Raw genomic sequence first — 22,543 nt, 5'->3', positions numbered from 1 at the left:
TATTACTACTAAACACATACTATAAATACCCACCAAAATTCCATCGAATCGTTTAGACCTGTGTGACCCAGACCCCCAGCAGAGTGATTCATCTTTACTCCGAAGCCACTGTTGCTCAATCGGCCGCCGTGACGCACAGACCCCGTTTGCGAACGGCCGTGCACCCGGCGCTGCTTTTTTCGGGTGCACTTGCTCAGCAGGGGAAACGTACAGCGACGGAAAAGCAAGTCGCGGCCTGGTTCGGCGCGGCTCAGAGACCACAGCGCCGCCTCCCGCAGAATTCCCCTCAGCGAGGCTTCCTGCAGCCCTGCGTATCTCTCTCCCTTTTATCTCTCTCTCCACACATCCTCTGTCGTCACAGACAGCCACAGAACAAAAAGACCTGACCTGTTATTGCCTTCCTATCACTCGGTGCCATTGTGGGACTCGATGCCGGCGGGGCAGATCATCCAGACGGCGTTCTGATTACTGTCGGTGGTATTTTTACCACATTCGACGACAAAGTGCAGAGTGAAGTCTGTTAGATTTAGGGTTTTTCTCTTAGACATGAGACGCAATCATGCAGACAGTACAATCTAATTTACTAAATGCTTATATAATATAAAAATGTACACCAATCAGCCATAACATTAAAACCACCTCCTTGTTTCTACACTCACTATTCATGTTATCAGCTCCACTTACCATATAGAAGCACTTTGTAGTTCTACAATTACTGACTGTAGTCCATCTGTTTCTCTGCATGCTTTGTTAGCCCCCTTTCATGCTGTTCTTTAATGATCAGGACCACCACAGAGCAGGTATTATTTGGGTGCTGGATCATTCTCAGCACTGCACTGACACTGACATGGTGGTGGTGTGTTCGTGTGTGTTGTGCTGGTATGAGTGGATCAGACACAGCAGCGCTGCTGGAGTTTTTAAATACCGTGTCCACTCACTGTCCACTCTATTAGACACTCCTACCTAGTAGATGTAAAGTCGGAGACGATCGCCCATCTATTGCTGCTGTTTGAGTTGGTCATCTTCTAGACCTTAATCAGTGGTCACAGGACGCTGCCCATGGGGCGCTGTTGGCTGGTCAGTGACAGTGAGGTGTTTAAAAACTCCAGCAGCACTGCTGCGTCTTATCCACTCATACCAGCACAACACACACTAACACACCTCCACCATGACTGCAGTGCTGAGAATGATCCACCACCTAAATAATACCTGCTCTGTAGTGGCCCTAGAACAGAGTGAAAGCAGTCTAAAAAGGTATGTAGGGAAATAGATGGACTACAGTCAGTAATTGTAGAACTACAAAGTTCCTCTATATGGTAAGTGGAGCTGATAACATGGACAGTGAGTGTAGAAACAAGGAGGTGGTTTTAATGTTATGGCTGATCGGTGTATATTAATACTACAGGGTGGGCCATTTATATGGATACACCTAAATAAAATGGGAATGGTTGGTGATATTAACTTCCTGTTTGTGGCACATTAGTATATGGGAGGGGGGAAACTTTTCAAGATGGGTGGTGACCATGGCGGCCATTTTGAAGTCGGGCATTTTGGATCCAACTTTAGTTTTTTCAATGGGAAGAGGGTCATGTGACACATCAAACTTATTGAGAATTTCACAAGAAAAACAATGGTGTAACTTTATTCTTTCATGAGTTATTTACAAGTTTCTGACCACTTATAAAATGTGTTCAAAGTGCTGCCCATTGTGTTGGATTGTCAATGCAACCCTCTTCTCCCACTCTTCACACACTGATAGCAACACCGCAGAAGAAATGCTAGCACAGGCTTCCCGTATCCGTAGTTTCAGGTGCTGCACATCTCGTATCTTCACAGCATAGACAATTGCCTTCAGATGGCCCCAATTGCCTTCATTTTTGCCATTTTGCTCCCAGTTTAGTCGTATCCTGTGACCCAATCACATTTCACCTCCTCTACTGGTGCTGAGCCAAGGTACACCCAGGTACAAATGATACAGTGACAGTTGGGATAGGTGGGGGGGGTCTAAATATGTATTATATTTGCTATACTCTACTGGGTGGAAGAATTCGATTTTGGACACTCCTATAGTGCAAGGTGGGTCGTGAGCCAAAAAAAAAGGGTCTAAAAAAAAAAAAAAAAAAAAACTCATTTTAAAAGGTACATAGAAACGAAATGAATGTGTACACAAACACCCCCTTGTGGAGGCTTTACTCTGCTCTTTTTATACTTTTGTTTTTTATTATTACATACTAATTCAGCGGTTACATGAAAAATCTGTCCCAAAAATATTTCCCTTTACTCAACGTGCACAAAACGGAGCACTAGAGGCTAACAAAACTTCCTTCTAGATTCACCCACATTCTGAATGAAGCCTTAGCTCTTTTCCTCTTGTCATGTTGATCTAGAATTGCGGTCTGTTGGTCCCCAAGAGCATGACAAGATAATATCATGCCGTACACTTGTCTAAAAAACTGGGCTTTATATGTGTCACCACTCTTTAACTGAAGTTTTTCCTTTAATTTGTCACTTGGAGTGGCTCAGTGGGTAGCACTGTCGTCTCACAGCAAGAAGGTCCTGGGTTCGATCCCCAGGTGGGGCGGTCCGGATCGTTTCTGTGTGGAGTTTGCATGTTCTCCCCGTGTCTGTGTGGGTTTCCTCTGGGAGCTCCGGTTTCAAAATTGTCCATGACTGTGTTTGACATTAAAGACTTGAACTGATGAATCTTGTGTAACCCAGTAACTACCTGCTCTGTCATGAATGTAACCAAAGTGTGTAAAACATGACGTTAAAATCCTAATAAATAAACCTATGACTGTGTACATTAGATAACAGATCTGCGGCAGCGGCAACTGGACTCTCAGAAAGCGATTTCGGAGCTGGAGGCGGAGCGGGAGCAGAGGCAGCGAGACTACGACAAGAAACTGCTGCTGGCCAAGTCCAAGATAGACAACGTCCAGGTAAAATGACAGTTCCTTCATCCTCATGCTAAATAAAAAAAAGAGTGTGGCGTGTTGGACCGACCCAGAGGCACCAGGCTGCTGAACCTATTGACTGAGGCTTTGATTTGTCGAGTCTCTTCAATTGCGCTCAGTAATAGGGTCGGTCTTTGTCCTTGTCATTACTGTCTTTCATTTTGCTCTCACAGGGAAGCACCAAACCTTCCAGAATTGCAATTACGGTCTGAATCTCCCTTCTGTGTCTACGGGGAATAGAAAGCCCCTTACACACAGCCAGCCTTCTAATAATGATTTAATTTTAGCACGTCAGCTAAACCGCAGTGCTAGCGTGTAAAAAAATGAAGGCAAATCGTATTGTGTATCATAAAAACATAAACATACAACAAGTGTAGAATACACTAACAACCACTCTGCATTTGTGTTATTATACTGTAGTACAGCCGATATATAGGGTCTGTCTGAAAACCTAGTGAGCTGCCTTTCTGCCTACTGCCTACCTGAGCAGCTGCCTCAGTAGAGACGATTCTAATTAGAAACATTCAAACCAATGGGCTGAGGTGGCACAACATGCTAGCGTGCCATCTAACATCTCCCTCCATGTACCAAAAAGGGTTAAACTGTCTCTGACAAGCCTGAATGTACAAATAAATCACACTTGTGCACCTTTATACAAATTAAAAATCAATGCAGATGTATTTACATTTGAAAAGAACTCGTTGGTTGCTCCGCATTCGTCCACCATATTGTGAGAGAAGTTGCGCCGCACTGAATGCTGGGATTGCCTTCACCGCTAAGGAAGCATCAGATGCTCCATTGTTATTCAGTCAGATTATCACTTAGAATTAAGGCACCTTAGTTGAAGCATTTTAATGAATCTAAGAATTTAGACATGCCTTCTTCTCAAGAGAGTAGGATGACGTAAAATGCGTCTATATTAGGGCTGTCGAAGTTAACGCGATAATAACGCATTAACGCAATCTCAATTTAACGCGATTAAAAAAAATAGTGCCGTTAACGCAAATTCTATTTGGCCCTGCGAGTCATCCGTAGTTCATGTTGAGGCTTGCCACCGTTTGTTTCATTTGCGGTTTGTTAACATAATGTAACCGAGCATCGTAGTGATGCACTCGCTTAATAAAGAAATAAATACACGCTATATTCACAAATTTTCGGGAGCAGAACACTTTATTAACTCTTTCTGTTACGGTACCGGACAGCTAGTCATCGCGTTAGCCAAGCATGCTATTCCATGAACTATGGAAGCCCCAAATGGTCAAAACACACTCACTTCGTGTAGAAACGTCCATCAAACCACTGTCACGATACAACCACAGAAAAGTCTGTTACAATAACTACGCCTTATCCCACCTAAAGCACCGCTGATCTACGATGTTTGCTGATGGAGAAATTCTAACCTACAATCTGACATACAGGGGTTGGACAAAATAACTGAAACACCTGGTTTTAGACCACAATAATTTATTAGTATGGTGTAGGGCCTCCTTTTGCGGCCAATACAGCGTCAATTCGTCTTGGAAATGACATATACAAGTCCTGCACAGTGGTCAGAGGGATTTTAAGCCATTCTTCTTGCAGGATAGTGGCCAGGTCACTACGTGATGCTGGTGGAGGAAAACGTTTCCTGACTCGCTTCTCCAAAACACCCCGAAGTGGCTCAATAATATTTAGATCTGGTGACTGTGCAGGCCATGGGAGATGTTCAACTTCACTTTCATGTTCATCAAACCAATCTTTCACCAGTCTTGCTGTGTGTATTGGTGCATTGTCATCCTGATACACGGCACCGCCATTGGATGCACATGGTCCTCCAGAATGGTTCGGTAGTCCTTGGCAGTGACGCGCCCATCTAGCACAAGTATTGGGCCAAGGGAATGCCATGATATGGCAGCCCAAACCATCACTGATCCACCCCCATGCTTCACTCTGGGCATGCAACAGTCTGGGTGGTACGCTTCTTTGGGGCTTCTCCACACCGTAACTCTCCCGGATGTGGGGAAAACAGTAAAGGTGGACTCATCAGAGAACAATACATGTTTCACATTGTCCACAGCCCAAGATTTGCGCTCCTTGCACCATTGAAACCGACGTTTGGCATTGGCACGAGTGACCAAAGGTTTGGCTATAGCAGCCCGGCCGTGTATATTGACCCTGTGGAGCTCCCGACGGACAGTTCTGGTGGAAACAGGAGAGTTGAGGTGCACATTTAATTCTGCCGTGATTTGGGCAGCCGTGGTTTTATGTTTTTTGGATACAATCCGGGTTAGCACCCGAACATCCCTTTCAGACAGCTTCCTCTTGCGTCCACAGTTAATCCTGTTGGATGTGGTTTGTCCTTCTTGGTGGTATGCTGACATTACCCTGGATACCGTGGCTCTTGATACATCACAAAGACTTGCTGTCTTGGTCACAGATGCGCCAGCAAGACGTGCACCAACAATTTGTCCTCTTTTGAACTCTGGTATGTCACCCATAATGTTGTGTGCATTGCAATATTTTGAGCAAAACTGTGCTCTTACCCTGCTAATTGAACCTTCACACTCTGCTCTTACTGGTGCAATGTGCAATTAATGAAGATTGGCCACCAGACTGGTCCAATTTAGCCATGAAACCTCCCACACTAAAATGACAGGTGTTTCAGTTATTTTGTCCAACCCCTGTATATACGAAGTCAAGGGTCTCTGCTGGATAGTATTACTGCCTAGTATGTGAGTGAATTACAGTTTTCTCTTGTCCCAGCAGTTTTTAACATAAGTACATTTAGCATAAAATGTGTTCACCATTTTAATTGTAACATTTCACTTAAAAATCCTTGTTTTCTTCTTTTTTTTAAATGCGATTAATCGCATAACTACTAACGATTAACTATATGAAATTCTGAGATTATTCGCGATTAAAAATTTTAATCGTTTGACAGCCCTAGTCTATATAGAAAGATTACTAGGTTTTTAGGCTCATGGTGTTACTTATGTGAGTTCACACAGGTTTAGGTTTGTATTAAGCTTATTACGCTCAGCAAAGATGAAAGAAGAAAGGAAACAAGTAGTTTAGTCGCAAAGAAGTTTCAGCAAAGCGTGTGGGTATGTTAAGAGTGCTTGTCGGGAGCCTCAGAGGTGGCATTAGTATAGGACTTTTGTGGTCTGTTTAATGCATAGAATTTAGTACAAGGGTTTACATCTGGGGTGTCCAAACTGTGGCCCTTGGTCCATTTTTAATTGCCCCCCAGCAAATTCTAAAAATATAATGGAATATGGCCCACACATGTAGCTCCATCTAGGTCCACAGACTAGAGCTACTGTTTTGAACAAGCTGTGACATGGGCTGTTTTTGTTTTAAGCCAATTTAATTATTGAGCAAAATGTATCTACATTGGATTGATTTTGCTGACACAAAATTGTCCATGACTGTGTTTGACATTAATGACTTGAACTGATGAATCTTGTGTAACCCAGTAACTACTTGTTCTGTCATGAATGTAACCAAAGTGTGTAAAACATGACATTAAGTCCTAATAAATAAATATCTGATCTTCTTTAAATGCCTGTAGACATGAGTAAGGTTGAAAAACTGAGTGCATTATGGCCATTGGTGGACTGGTTCTTTGGAATGCACTGGAACATCAATATCAGTGCCCATCCGTACAATTCTATTTTGACTAAATGGGCCCAAATTCCCACAGTCATACTTGTGAGAAGCTGAAAAGATCAAATAGTGTTTACATTTTTTCTACTTTGCTAAAAGCTCAAAACATGGAGCTTTTTTTATCCAGTATTCTAGATTAAATTCATTCATCTTGTGTCGAGTTTCACTTTAGTCTGTCTGACCAATCACAGTGCATCCTTGCACAGGTCGGATCTCAGAACCGCACAGAGGAAGCTGACGGTAACTGCGGCGCACAGAAACTCCCTGAGCCACGATCAGGAAGAAACCATGACAGGAAGCGGGACTTAAAAAGGGAACCCCAGTTATTCATACTAATAGAAAATAATTTGTGTTCACACCCGGGGCTTAGGATGTACCGTATGCCTTCAGCAACTCGTCTCAGTTGAGTCATACCTCGACACGGTGGCTTTGTTTATGGTCTCTCGTCTTCTTGTGGCTTTTAATGGTGTATGTTTGAAAAAAATACGTACCCCACCGGCTACTGTGCAAAACCTTAAGCTAACCACACAATGCTGTATTGTTCTTGTATTGAGAGAAGGGATTCGCATGTGATAAGAACTGTAGTTTTATGTGATGGCTATAATATTATATTAAGTAAGTTCAGCATAGTCTCTTAGCCTGTCTGAATGAAAACGATAGAGTCTAGAATACAGTAGGAAATAAAGCAATCACTTATGGATGAAATTGTGCCAGACTGCATATTAATGTGGTAACAAACAATCAGTTTTTGCATCTGTATCCTGTAATAGTAAAAAATAAGCATAATGCTGCCTTTTTACATTGACAGTTGACATTACGTCACACATACCACACAGCATTCAAGCTATTCTATCCATATTAATCATTCTGCTGAGCAGAAGTAGCTCAGAGATTAATGTTCTAGTAATCCGAACGACCCTGGTCGTAATTGTAAGCTGCTTTGGATAAAAGAGTCCTAAATGCTGTAAGTGTAAAGAAATAATTCACCTTGAGTTGTGTCTTTGGACTGTTGTCTACTTGAATTAGAGTTGTTTTGAATCTCAGCTTTGCTGACGGCAGGCTGGGCTCCTAAACGAACAGAAACGGGGAGGAGGATTCCTCATAACTGGTGCATTTACGACCTCTGCTGGCTGATTGATGGCGCCTGCACAGAGACGAGGGATAGTGGGATCAGGGTGTGGCTCTCCGTACACAAAGCTGATCTGCATATGAACTTGCCTCATGCAGGTGCAAAGATGCAGTTGGCTACTGCACATGTGTGTCAGTCTCGCTCTTCTCAACCAGGGCGGAGATCAACATCAGTAGAGGGAAAGCGTAATACAATTGGGTAATTGGATAAAATTAAAGACACTTTCACAATTACAAGGGACATAAATGCGATGTTGGTCCGGCTTCCTCTGAATCATTGGCCACTCCGGACAGTACGTCAATCCATTGCGTCTCTCGGACCCAGCCAATCGTGTCTTTATGTAGATGCCTGGATCCCAGCAGTAGCGGGTTAGCATGATTTACTTGGTGTACCAGTGATCTAATCGTGACTATAATACTGATCTAATACTGTAACATCTTGGTTTATTTGTCAGGGTGAAAAGGAGTGTTTGACATCAGAGACGTGTGAGCTGAAGCAGAAGGTTCGGTACCTGCAGGATCAGTTGGGGCCTCTGACTAAGCAGAGGGAGTACCAGGAGAAGGAGATCCAGCGCCTCAACCGGGTCAGTTTCACTAAATCAGGCTTTTTTTTTTTTCCTCTTCTTGTTTAAGGTATCGTGGGTGCTCAAACTTATGACACTAGACAACAGAAACTGTGCTTTTATTACTGTTCCAGTTACTAAAGGTTGTATATATTTAGTACATTTAGTGACAGGTTAATTATTTAAAAAAATGAGGGTTCTTCAAAAAGTTTCACATATTTAAACTCTATTTATTAGGAATTTCAAAAACAAGTTACATCACTTTTCTGCATCTCCGATGCATTTTTCCCAGCATCGTACCAACTATTAATTCCATCAGTAAAAAATTTTTTTGGTTGAGCGTGTAGCCACTGATGCAGCGCTGCTTTCACATCATCATCACATGAAAATCTTCTTCCCCTTAAAGCTTTTTTGAGCGTCCAAAAAGGTGGAAATCAGAAGGTGCTGAATCCGGACTATTAGCTCTCTCTCAGTCTCTTAGACACGGCCAATTACTACTCCTCCCACCCTCACCGTTTCCAATAATCATCAATTTCCTTAATAATATAAAACTGAAAATATATGTGTAATATGAGACCAATAATACTAGTATAAAACACAGATTCCTGCTGTGAATGTCATAAATATGACAACATGGCATTATAAAAACAAACTCTCCACAGTGTTGGCTCCCTATCCAACCTTCACTTACTCGGACATGTATGTTGGGTTTTCCTCCAGGAGTTCTGTTTTCCTCCCACAGTACAAAGTTATGAAGGTTACTTTATTCATACTTTATTCATCATACTTTATTCATTTTGACACAGCATTTTTAACCTGGAGTGATGGATCTGTTTTCCAGGCGTTAGAAGAAGCACTGAACCTGCACTCTCCCAGCGCACAGGGAGGAATGAATCCCGGAGAGGGGGTTCCAAACCAGCGGCAGCAAGAGCTCCAAACACAGATCGCTGTGCTGAAAGAACAGGTCAGCCTTACTTCATGAGTGTGTGCGTGCGCTTGTGTGTGTTCTCGCATGTGTGTGTATGCATGTGTGTGTGCGCTTGTGTATGCGTGTGTGTGTGTGCGCGCTTGTGTATGCATGTGTGCTTGCGTGTGTGTGCTTTTGTATGAGTGTGTGTGCTTGTGTGTACTTGTGTGTGCATGTACTGTATATGTGTGCGTGCATTTGTGTGTGCATGTGTGCTTGTGTATGCATGTGTGTATGTGTGTGTGTATGCATGTGTGTATGCGTGTGTGTGAGTGCTTGTGTATGCATGTGTGTGCTTGCGTGTGTGTGCTTTTGTATGAGTGTGTGTGCTTGTGTGTACTTGTGTGTGCATGTATGTGCATGTATGTGTGCGTGCATTTGTGTGTGCATGCATTTGTGTGTGCTTGTGTATGCATGTGTGTATGTGTGTGTATGCGTGTGTGTGAGTGCTTGTGTATGCATGTGTGTGCTTGCGTGTGTGTGTGCTTGTGTGTGTGCATGCATCTGTGCTTGTGTATGCGTGTGTGTGCTTGTGTATGTCTGTGTGCGCGTGTATGTGTGTACAGTGTATCACAAAAGTGAGTACACCCCTCACATTTCTGCAGATATTTAAGTATATCTTTTCATGGGACAACACTGACAAAATGACACTTTGACACAATGAAAAGTAATCTGTGTGCAGCTTATATAACAGTGTAAATTTATTCTTCCCTCAAAATAACTCAATATACAGCCATTAATGTCTAAACCACTGGCAACAAAAGTGAGTGCACCCCTAAGAGACTACACCCCTAAATGTCCAAATTGAGCACTGCTTGTCATTTTCCCTCCAAAATGTCATGTGACTCGTTAGTGTTACTAGGTCTCAGGTGTGCATAGGGAGCAGGTGTGTTCAATTTAGTAGTACAGCTCTCACACTCTCTCATACTGGTCACTGAAAGTTCCAACATGGCACCTCATGGCAAAGAACTCTCTGAGGATCTTAAAAGACGAATTGTTGCGCTACATGAAGATGGCCAAGGCTACAAGAAGATTGTCAACACCCTGAAACTGAGCTGCAGCACAGTGGCCAAGATCATCCAGCGTTTTAAAAGAGCAGGGTCCACTCAGAACAGACCTCGCGTTGGTCGTCCAAAGAAGCTGAGTGCACGTGCTCAGCGTCACATCCAACTGCTGTCTTTGAAAGATAGGCGCAGGAGTGCTGTCAGCATTGCTGCAAAGATTAAAAAGGTGGGGGGTCAGCCTGTCAGTGCTCAGACCATACGCCGCACACTACATCAAATTGGTCTGCATGGCTGTCACCCCAGAAGGAAGCCTCTTCTGAAGTCTCTACACAAGAAAGCCCGCAAACAGTTTGCTGAAGACATGTCAACAAAGGACATGGATTACTGGAACCATGTCCTATGGTCTGATGAGACCAAGATTAATTTGTTTGGTTCAGATGGTCTCAAGCATGTGTGGCGGCAATCAGGTGAGGAGTACAAAGATAAGTGTGTCATGCCTCCAGTCAAGCATGGTGGTGGGAATGCCATGGTCTGGGGCTGCATGAGTGCAGCAGGTGTTGGGGAGTTACATTTCATTGAGGGACACATGAACTCCAATATGTACTGTGAAATACTGAAGCAGAGCATGATCCCCTCCCTCCGGAAACTGGGTCGCAGGGCAGTGTTCCAGCATGATAATGACCCCAAACACACCTCTAAGACGACCACTGCTTTATTGAAGAGGCTGAGGGTAAAGGTGATGGACTGGCCAAGCATGTCTCCAGACCTAAACCCAATAGAACATCTTTGGGGCATCCTCAAGCGGTGGAGGAGCGCAAAGTCTCGAATATCCGCCAGCTCCGTGATGTCATCATGGAGGAGTGGAAAAGCATTCCAGTGGCAACCTGTGAAGCTCTGGTAAACTCCATGCCCAGGAGAGTTAAGGCAGTTCTGGGAAATAATGGTGGCCACACAAAATATTGACACTTCAGGAACTTTCACTAAGGGGTGTACTCACTTTTGTTGCCAGTGGTTTAGACATTAATGGCTGTATATTGAGTTATTTTAAGGGAAGAATAAATTTACACTGTTATATAAGCTGCACACAGACTACTTTTCATTGTGTCAAAGTGTCATTTTGTCAGTGTTGTCCCATGAAAAGATATACTTAAATATCTGCAGAAATGTGAGGGGTGTACTCACTTTTGTGATACACTGTATATGTCTGTGTGTATGCTTGTGTATGTGCGTGTGTGCTTGTGTGTGCATGTATATGTGTGCGTGCATTTGTGTGGGCATGTGTGCTTGTGTATGCATGTGTGTATGTGTGTGTGTATGCATGTGTGTATGCGTGTGTGTGTGAGTGCTTGTGTATGCATGTTTGTGTGCTTGTGTGTGTGCTTGTGTATGCGTGTGTGTGTGTGCTTGTGTGTGTGCATGCATGTGTGCTTGTGTATGTGTGTGTGCACTCATGTATGTCTGTGTGTGCGCGTGTATGTGTATATGTCTGTGTGTATGCTTGTGTATGTGCGTGTGTGCATGTTTGTGTGCTTGTGTATGCGTGTGTGTGCTTGTGTGTGTGCTTGTGTGTGTGCTTGTGTGTGTGTGTTGTGTTCTTGTGTACTTGTGTGTGCTTGTGTGTGTGCATGCATGTGTGCTTGTGTGTGTGCGCACATGTACTGTATGTGTGTGTGTGCTTGTGTATGCATGTTTGTGTGCTTGTGTATGCGTGTGCGCTTGTGTGTGTGTGTGTGCTTGTGTATGTGTGTGTTCTGTGTACTTGTGTGTGCTTGTGTATGTGTGTGCGCTCATGTATGCGTGTGTGTGCTTGTGTATGTGTGTGCGCTCATGTATGCGTGTGTGTGCTTGTGTATGTGTGTGCGCTCATGTATGCATGTGTGTGCTTGTGTATGTCTGTGTGTGTGCATGTACAGGGGTTGGACAAAATAACTGAAACACCTGTCATTTTAGTGTGGGAGGTTTCATGGCTAAATTGGACCAGTCTGGTGGCCAATCTTCATTAATTGCACATTGCACCAGTAAGAGCAGAGTGTGAAGGTTCAATTAGCAGGGTAAGAGCACAGTTTTGCTCAAAATATTGCAATGCACACAACATTATGGGTGACATACCAGAGTTCAAAAGAGGACAAATTGTTGGTGCACGTCTTGCTGGCGCATCTGTGACCAAGACAGCAAGTCTTTGTGATGTATCAAGAGCCACGGTATCCAGGGTAATGTCAGCATACCACCAAGAAGGACAAACCACATCCAACAGGATTAACTGTGGACGCAAGAGGAAGCTGTCTGAAAGGGATGTTCGGGTGCTAACCCGGATTGTATCCAAAAAAACATAAAACCACGGCTGCCCAAATCACGGCAGAATTAAATGTGCACCTCAACTCTCCTGTTTCCACCAGAACTGTCCGTCGGGAGCTCCACAGGGTCAATATACACGGCCGGGCTGCTATAGCCAAACCTTTGGTCACTCGTGCCAATGCCAAACGTCGGTTTCAATGGTGCAAGGAGCGCAAATCTTGGGCTGTGGACAATGTGAAACATGTATTGTTCTCTGATGAGTCCACCTTTACTGTTTTCCCCACATCCGGGAGAGTTACGGTGTGGAGAAGCCCCAAAGAAGCGTACCACCCAGACTGTTGCATGCCCAGAGTGAAGCATGGGGGTGGATCAGTGATGGTTTGGGCTGCCATATCATGGCATTCCCTTGGCCCAATACTTGTGCTAGATGGGCGCGTCACTGCCAAGGACTACCGAACCATTCTGGAGGACCATGTGCATCCAATGGCGGTGCCGTGTATCAGGATGACAATGCACCAATACACACAGCAAGACTGGTGAAAGATTGGTTTGATGAACATGAAAGTGAAGTTGAACATCTCCCATGGCCTGCACAGTCACCAGATCTAAATATTATTGAGCCACTTTGGGGTGTTTTGGAGAAGCGAGTCAGGAAACGTTTTCCTCCACCAGCATCACGTAGTGACCTGGCCACTATCCTGCAAGAAGAATGGCTTAAAATCCCTCTGACCACTGTGCAGGACTTGTATATGTCATTTCCAAGACGAATTGACGCTGTATTGGCCGCAAAAGGAGGCCCTGTGGTCTAAAACCAGGTGTTTCAGTTATTTTGTCCAACCCCTGTATGTGTGTGTATATGTCTGTGTGTGTGCTTGTGTATGCACGTGTGCTTGTGTATGCGAGTGTGTGCTTGTGATTGTGTATGCGTGTGCTTGTGTGTGCTTGTGTGTGCTTGTGTGTGTGTGTGTGTGTGTGTGTGTGTGTTCAAAGTGAATGTAAAAGTATAGAACCAACAGTCTGAAGGGTAGCAGTAGTGTAGCAGGCTAGCACCCGACCTCCCCCATCAAACCAGTCGCTTCTTTTTCACCAGCCAGCAGTGGATTCTTAAAACTACAGACAAGAGGATTATGCTTTGCTCTCTGTATTCCTCCACCACTTGTGTCTCTGCTTAAACCAGACAGTAGAAGCTGATATTGCTATGGAAAGAAAGTGAATCCCCACCCGACCTTCCCTCTCTCAGACGTTAGCCGACTAGATTAAACTGTGGTGCTACCGGATCACCTGGACTGATTCATGTGATCCGTGTGCACATTTAGGTGAAGATCTTCGAGGAGGATTTCCGAAAGGAGCGCAGTGACCGGGAACGCATGAACGAGGAGAAAGAGGACCTGAGACGGCAGGTGGAAAGATTACAGGGGCAGATGACCAATCTGACCAACCAGGTTAGTAAACTGTGCATAACATACAGATGACGAACTTTTAGTGCATAGACAATTACTGACTGTAGCCCTTGTCAGTCCCTTATGCCCTATTTAACAGTTGAAAGGGACCCTCATAGTCCCACACTGAACAGATGTTGGCTGCAGCGACACTAGTTTTCTCTGATGTGAGTGTATCAGGTGCAGCAGTGTTGTTGGGATTTTTAAACACCTCATTGTCGGAGTTGAATGGGGGGAAAAAGCACTCCTGTCAAAAATATAAAGACAACAGTGTCCTGTGATCGGTGTGTCCACTGATAAGACTTACTGTGCATTAGTATTAGTGCTTAGTATTAGGAATGTAATAAAATCAACCACTTTATTCTGGGCAGGGTGGCAGCAGGTCCTTTTCCACCAGAAAACACTGGACACAGGGCAGAAATACCTTGGACGGGGTGCCAATCCATCGCAGGGCTTCGACCATCCCAGCCCCTCAGACGTGGCCAACCATGTCTGTGTAGACGTCTGGCCGTCTGATGACAGCGCTGACATTTACATTTACGTTTTCGGCATTTAGCACACGCTTTTTATCCAGAGTGACTTACAGAACTATGAAAATATACAGTCTAAGCAATTGAGGGTTTAGGGCCTTGCTCAAGGGCCCAACAGTGGCAACCTGGTAGTGATTGGGCTTGAACCAGCGACCGTTCGATTACTAGTCCAGTACCTTAACCACTAGGCTACAACTGAAATTGGAACCCGTAATAGATCACTGTATGTCAGAGTGGTAGCAAGTCCTTTTCCGCCAGAATACACTGGGCACATGGCAGGGATACCTTGGACAGGGCTTCAACCATCCCTCCCTCGGACACAGCCATTACATTTACATTTTCGGCATTTAGCAGATGCTTTTATCCAAAGCGACTTACAGTTGTGACAGTATACAATCTAAGCGATTGGGGCTTAAGTGCCTTGTTCAAGGGTCCAACAGTGGCAACCTTGCAGTGGTGGGGCTTGAACCAGCAACCTTCTGATTACATAACCACTAAGCTGCAACAGCCAATCATGTCTGTGCAGATGACCGGCTGGCTGATAGCAGTGCTGAGATTGGAACCCCGTAATAGATCACTGCACCTCTTGAGCGAGATGAACGTTAATCTAATATCGCTGTTAGTAAAGCAAAATGGTCAGCAGGACAGCCGATCAAAGGTTTACTTTACATGATCACCCGCCACCTCTCATGCTTAATATCAAGCTGTATCAGGTTTTTTTTTTTTTTTTTATGATTTAGCGCGTCCAATTTCATCCCATCAATCATCCTCTCACTAATGCCGGTCCCCGCTCCTGGTCAGGGCTGACGAGGCCGTTCCACGCCACCTCCGACACGTGCACAGCCAATCGATCGTCTTATCGCCCACACTTGACGAGTGCAGCGCGGCAGAGCACCGTGCACGGAGGATCACACACTCCACCGCCCCCCCTCCCGTCTCCATGCAGGCGCCACCAACCAGCCAGCAGAGGGCGCAACCGCCCCGTTCCTGAGAGAGTATCCCGTCCGGTCTCAAATCACGCCTCCCCATCTGAACAACATGCCAATCGTTGTTCATATAGCCGCCCAGCCTCGACCGGAGAAGGCAGAGCGGGATTCGAAACGACGCACCCTCGAAATCCAGCTCTGGTTGCAGCAGGTTTTGATAACATCCTGATACCATCTGACTCTGCTGATGGTGGTGATATCTTCCATCCTGACATTTGCTGTTCTCAGCAGAACAGATTGCTCACCCCTAAGCCGTCTAGATTGGGGGGTTTTCTACTAAAAATGTTTTCCTACTGGGGACCAGATAGAGGAAAAACATGCCGTCACATACCACAGGCTTAAAACTATTTCGAAATTCCATAATTGCGTCGGCATGTAGGAAAATGAGTACAGCTACTTCAAATCTACAGACATCATTTGACTTTGTACTCGTAAATATGAACGTAGGAGTTTCTACTGTTACTCTGTACGGTTAGGTAGCTACGTTTTTGCTTAAAAAGTGCGCTCTAGATGAATAATCCTATATAGTTTTTTTAGCGGCCGCATTTTTATCTGCATACTTAACTATGCCCAGATTTTATGACGCATGCTTCCAAGCTGCCTAAACTCGTGCTTAAAATAGTCTGAACCCTAGATTTGAAGTTTCTTAGTTCTCAGTTGGTCTTGAACACAGCCTGCACTATTAACTTGAGCTACAGATGTAACTTCGTCCACTACAAAGTGCATCTATGGTACCATCATAGATGCTGTACTGTTAGAGCTGTGGTACCAGCCGCTCGGGTGGCGCAGCGGTAAAAAGACGCGCTGCAACCAGAGCTGGATTCTGAGTACCTCGTATCGAATCCAGCTCTGCCTCCCCGGTTCGAGGCCGAGTGGCTGTATGAGCAACGATTGGCCGGTTGCTCAGTTGGGGGGTGGGACAAAGAACCGGATGTGGGTCTCTCTCTGTCAGAGTGCGATTGCGACCTCTGCCGGCTGACTGGAGGCACCTGCACAGAGCTGAGGAAGGGTGCCCTTAGGGTGTGCCTCACTCATCAATGTGCGGGTGGCAAAAATGCATCCGGCTGCTGCTCATGTTTCGGAGGGGATATGGGTTAGCTTCGATCTCCTCGGTCAGGGCAGGGTTCGGCATAGACAGAGAGGAAGCACGATGCAAATTGAACAATTGGATGCGCTAAAGGGGGAGAAAAAAAAAGAGCTGTGGTAACTTAATGGACCTTCAAGCCCCACTGCAGGCAGGTTGACGGTGTTGGACCCTTGAGCAAAGCCTTTAACCGTCAATTGCTTGTAGTCGCTAACAATTGTAAAATAAAAGTGCCATAAAAGTAAATGTGATCCGCTAGGGCTAATCGTGGACAACTCTCCAGGCAACCCTGTGTTCCCTCTTTCCCGATGTATAGTGGTCAAAAGTTCAAGGTCCTACTGTGTAATCAGTAAACAAAACACGCTTCCAAAGTCTCAGCACACGTCTGTCTTTACATTCATTTATTGATGTGTGTGTGGGTAGCACTGTCGCCTCACAGCAAGAAGGTCCTGGGTTCGATTCCCAGGGGTCCCAAGCGGCCCAGGTCCTTTCTGTGTGGAGTTTGCATGTTCTCCCCGTGTCTGTGTGTGTTTCCTCCAGGAGCTCCGGTTTCCTCCTGCAGTACAAAGACGTGCTAGTGATGTGAATTGGAGATACAAAATTGTCCATGACTGTGTTTGATATTAAACTTGAACTGATGAATCTTGTCATGAATGTAACCAGTGTGTAAAACATGACGTTAAAATTGTGTGTGTGTGTGTGTGTGTGTGTGTGTGTGTGTAGCTGCATCAGGCACAGAACGAGTGTCAGAGAGAAAGAGCAGAAAGGTGTAAACTGGAGCGACTGCAGATGCAACACAAGCAGGTAACCATCTACACCACGCCCTCTCGTGGTTGAACGTATTATTGCAAAACTATTAAAACTATTAAAATTACGGCTGTGATTTTTTTTACATTTACATTTTCAGCATTTAGCAGACGCTTTTATCTAAAGCGACTTACACAATGAGCTGAACACGATGAGCAATTGAGGGTTAAGGGCCTTGCTCAGGGACCCAACAGTGGCAACTTGGTGGTGGCGGGGCTTGAACCGGCAACCTTCTGTTTACTAGTCCAGTACCTTAACCCAGGGGTGTAGCACCAAATTCTGGGCCCTGTGCACAAGCAGTGCCCATGGGCCCCCCTCACCCCAGTCCAGACTCCTTCTAGACTCCTCAAGGGCCCTCCCCCGACTTGGGGCCTTGGTAACTCAGTCTCACTTTTCACCCCACTATGACGCCCCTGCCTTAACCACTGAGCTATCACTGCCCTAAATTTTTGTAATATAAGGTGTTGTAACCTATATATACAAAACAGGTCTAGCCTAGTGGTTAAGGTACTGGACTAGTAATCTAAAGGTTGCTGGTTCAAGCCAAACCACTGCCAGATTGCCACTAAGCAATGTCATTAACCCTCAATTGCTTAGACAAGATACTGTCACATTCCATTTGGAGCTTCACTCCCCCTATTGACAATATCAGGCATGTAAAATGCGACCTTTCGCCCTTCGATGTTACCATTATGATTAAAAGTAATTATTTGTATTTATCTGTATGTGCTAGAATATACAGTGTATCACAAAAGTGAGTACACCCCTCACATTTCTGCAGATATTTAAGTATATCTTTTCATGGGACAACACTGACAAAATGACACTTTGACACAATGAAAAGTAGTCTGTGTGCAGCTTATATAACAGTGTAAATTTATTCTTCCCTCAAAATAACTCAATATACAGCCATTAATGTCTAAACCACTGGCAACAAAAGTGAGTACACCCCTTAGTGAAAGTTCCTGAAGTGTCAATATTTTGTGTGGCCACCATTATTTCCCAGAACTGCCTTAACTCTCCTGGGCATGGAGTTTACCAGAGCTTCACAGGTTGCCACTGGAATGCTTTTCCACGCCTCCATGACGACATCACGGAGCTGGCGGATATTCGAGACTTTGCGCTCCTCCACCTTCCGCTTGAGGATGCCCCAAAGATGTTCTATTGGGTTTAGGTCTGGAGACATGCTTGGCCAGTGCATCACCTTTACCCTCAGCTTCTTCAATAAAGCAGTGGTCGTCTTAGAGGTGTGTTTGGGGTCATTATCATGCTGGAACACTGCCCTGCGACCCAGTTTCCGGAGGGAGGGGATCATGCTCTGCTTCAGTATTTCACAGTACATATTGGAGTTCATGTGTCCCTCAATGAAATGTAACTCCCCAACACCTGCTGCACTCATGCAGCCCCAGACCATGGCATTCCCACCACCATGCTTGACTGTAGGCATGACACACGTATCTTTGTACTCCTCACCTGATTGCCGCCACACATGCTTGAGACCATCTGAAGCAAATAAATTAATCTTGGTCTCATCAGACCATAGGACATGGTTCCAGTAATCCATGTCCTTTGTTGACATGTCTTCAGCAAACTGTTTGCGGGCTTTCTTGTGTAGAGACTTCAGAAGAGGCTTCCTTCTGGCGTGACAGCCATGCAGACCAATTTGATGTAGTGTGCGGCGTATGGTCTGAGCACTGACAGGCTGACCCCCCACCTTTTCAATCTCTGCAGCAATGCTGACAGCACTCCTGCGCCTATCTTTTAAAGACAGCAGTTGGATGTGACGCTGAGCACGTGCACTCAGCTTCTTTGGACGACCAACGCGAGGTCTGTTCTGAGTGGACCCTGCTCTTTTAAAACGCTGGATGATCTTGGCCACTGTGCTGCAGCTCAGTTTCAAGGTGTTGGCAATCTTCTTGTAGCCTTGGCCATCTTCATGTAGCGCAACAATTCGTCTTTTAAGATCCTCAGAGAGTTCTTTGCCATGAGGTGCCATGTTGGAACTTTCAGTGACCAGTATGAGAGAGTGTGAGAGCTGTACTACTAAATTGAACACACCTGCTCCCTATGCACACCTGAGACCTAGTAACACTAACAAATCACATGACATTTTGGAGGGAAAATGACAAGCAGTGCTCAATTTGGACATTTAGGGGTGTAGTCTCTTAGGGGTGTACTCACTTTTGTTGCCGGTGGTTTAGACATTAATGGCTGTATATTGAGTTATTTTGAGGGAAGAATAAATTTACACTGTTATATAAGCTGCACACAGACTACTTTTCATTGTGTCAAAGTGTCATTTTGTCAGTGTTGTCCCATGAAAAGATATACTTAAATATCTGCAGAAATGTGAGGGGTGTACTCACTTTTGTGATACACTGTATGTGGAGTATTGTACTTGAAGCAGAATCTCGAGCTCATGAGGTTGCATCCCCGGCCAGTACGGGCATCTAAACGGGCACAACTGGCCGTGCCTGAGGAAGTGAGGTCAACCGGGCTTCGTTCCTGCTTTCCATTTGCGACCTGTGATACAAGTAATACATGTGAATTGAAAGCCTGAGGGCCCACAGGGAAGGTGTTTGTGGTGGGGGGGATTCAATTTAGAGCCTTTAAAATGGGTCAAAAAAGACTGAGAACCTCTGAGCTTAGCAAATGCTGTCAGAGTAATGATTCTGACCTCCTGATTCCTATGTGTGTAGAGGATGCAGCACAAACTGGTACGACTAAAGCAAGTAATGACAAAGCCATGTCATAAATGGCATTAAAGAACTTTCTACACCTTCAGATTAGTCATTTTACTTGCTGTATGTATATTTTAACCCAGCATGCATTACATGGCCAGAAATGTGTGGACACTAGCTACATTTTTGGTTTAGATGTTTCAGCCAAAGCTATTGCCAATAGATGTCAATTCTAGGCTTCCACATTTGTGGCGGGTGGCACGGTGGCTCGGTGGGTAGCACTGTCACCTCACAGCAAGAAGGTCCTGGGTTCAATCCCCAGGTGGGGCGGTCCGGGTCCTTTCTGTGTGGAGTTTGCATGTTCTCCCCGTGTCTGTGTGGGTTTGTTCCGAGAGCTCTGGTTTCCTCCCACAGTACAAAGACAAAATCGTCCATGACTGTGACATTAAACTTGAACTGATGAATCTTGTGTGACCAGTAACTACCTGTCCTGTCATTAATGTAACCAAAGTGTGTAAAAACATGACTTTAAAATCCATCCAAGTAAATAAATCCACCTTCATGGCATCAGTTTGGAAAAAGTGACAGAGGTTTAATGAGTTTGGTGTAAGGCAACATTAATACCTCACAAAAAGTCGGTTTAATCCACTTAGGAAAGAGGGTAGACAGTATATTCATGCCAAAGATTTTGGAACAAGCTCATGGTCAGGTGGAGAACACATATATGAAGAAAGACAAAACAAAAACAGAACAGGAAATACTATGACTTGAACTTTAAACTTTAATAAAGAAGAAAAATATTCAATGACCCTGCCATGAATGGAACCAATGTTTTGCCATAGCATTAAACCAATAAATAAATAAACAAACAAACATGGTCAGGTGTCCACACAGGAACCAAACACTGCTAGAACCTAAAATTAAAAGCATGTGACCATAGCTTGAGATTCCGGTGCAGTTGCGTCTGTGTATTCATTTCTTTCTTGTGTTGACGCGTGTTGGAGGGGCAGCCAGAGCGAAGGACATCCGACCCCACCAGCGGTACAGCTAACGGCCCGACGTATTGCAGCCCTTTCATGCAGGTCGGCCCCCAGCTCGAGGGCTGGCCCATCCACTTTCCACCACGGATGCCCACCCTGAGCGCAGCCCCCGGCAGAGACTTCCAGCCTGTTAACCCGGTCAGCGCCCACACATGAGAGCTGTCAGTCCTCCACATCATTAGCTAAGGTTGTCTCCAGGTGTAATAAAAACTGTGTTTGTGTGTGTGTAGGGTTTTCAATGGCAGACATCATTCCCACCGCCACGAGGTAACAGAATACAGACAGATGCTGCAAGACCCCCTCCAGAAACTGCAGGTACGCACTAACTGACCTATTGTCCAAAAAAATACCCTTTAGGGTGCATTCACATGAGAAGCGTTTGGCTTGAGCGTTGCGGTAAAACGTCATCAAAGTGTAAATATGAGACAAATCTGCATTTGTGTGGAAAAACCGTCTAATTCACTCTGAGAGCTCCACGTGTATCTGTGTTTATCAGGATTTTCCTCACTGTTTCACTTTTAAACTTGTGTTACAGCTTGAGGTTCTTAGAAATTGTGAGAATCAGCTTTTCTAAAAAGCTTAATGTGTTTAAATGTATTAAAAGAACGACACAGGAACACTAAACTTCTCTTAATTATTACTGCTCATAAGTTCTCGCCACGAGCCCCCTGCCCCGTTTGAGGAGAGCGAACTGACACACGCCCCTTTCGACACGTGTGCGGTAGCCGACTGCATCTTTTCACCTGCACGAGGCGAGTTCATATGCCGATCAGCCTTGTGCATGGAGAGACACACCCTTATTTCTCTACTCTGTGCAGACGCCATCAGTCAGCCACCAGAAGTCGTAATTGCATCAGTTATGAGGTCTCTATCCGGCTCACTACCCGGATAAACAACAGTCAAACGTTGTTCATGTGGTCGCCCAGCCCAGCTGGATGGCAGATCTAAGATTCAATACGATGTATTCAAAATCCCAGCTCTGGTGTGCTAGCGTATTTTACCTCTGCGCCACCTGAGCGGCGCTCGCTCGTTGTTTTAATACAAAAAGTCATGTTAAGCGTTGTCCACGTTGTTCGTGCTGCCTGAGTTGCTTTTACCACATCATATCAAACAGTTCTTCTCATTGGAGGAGCTTTGAAAAGTAAACTTTAAGTTGGGATCGTGATGTTTGCACTTACCACCTGATTAAACTTTGACTCAGTTTGTCGCTGACCTCAAAGCTCCTCCAATGAGACTGTGTTTGATATGACGCATTAAATGCGACTCAATCTGTACGAACAAAGCTTAACATGGCTTATTGTACTAAAACAATGAGCGAGTGTTTCTGTGTCATTCTTTTAATACATTAAACCACGTTATTATTTTAGACTCTGGGAAAAGCTGATTCCGATTCTCACAATCTCTCAGAACCTCGAGCTGT

General features: G+C 44.9%; 1 protein-coding gene across 5 annotated transcripts in view; it reads left to right on the top strand.

The window, feature by feature from the left end:
- Positions 1 to 22,543, top strand: part of tnip1 (TNFAIP3 interacting protein 1) — a 69,412-nt gene that overhangs the window by 42,952 nt on the left and 3,917 nt on the right. For 4 of the 5 annotated variants that reach the window (XM_062985660.1, XM_062985431.1, XM_062985588.1 and 1 more), the window contains 7 exons: positions 2,808 to 2,939; positions 8,183 to 8,311; positions 9,132 to 9,254; positions 13,873 to 13,998; positions 17,319 to 17,400; positions 21,086 to 21,261; positions 21,354 to 21,438. In XM_062985660.1, the coding sequence (XP_062841730.1) occupies positions 2,808 to 2,939; positions 8,183 to 8,311; positions 9,132 to 9,254; positions 13,873 to 13,998; positions 17,319 to 17,400; positions 21,086 to 21,261; positions 21,354 to 21,438 (853 nt within the window). The remainder of the gene's footprint in view (positions 1 to 2,807; positions 2,940 to 8,182; positions 8,312 to 9,131; positions 9,255 to 13,872; positions 13,999 to 17,318; positions 17,401 to 21,085; positions 21,262 to 21,353; positions 21,439 to 22,543) is intronic. The other variant, XM_062985739.1, reaches the window with a different exon arrangement.

The sequence above is a fragment of the Trichomycterus rosablanca genome, chromosome 1 (genome assembly GCF_030014385.1).
Source record: "Trichomycterus rosablanca isolate fTriRos1 chromosome 1, fTriRos1.hap1, whole genome shotgun sequence".
Classification (NCBI taxonomy): Eukaryota; Metazoa; Chordata; class Actinopteri; order Siluriformes; family Trichomycteridae; genus Trichomycterus; species Trichomycterus rosablanca.
This window is presented reverse-complemented; position numbering and strand designations above follow the sequence as displayed.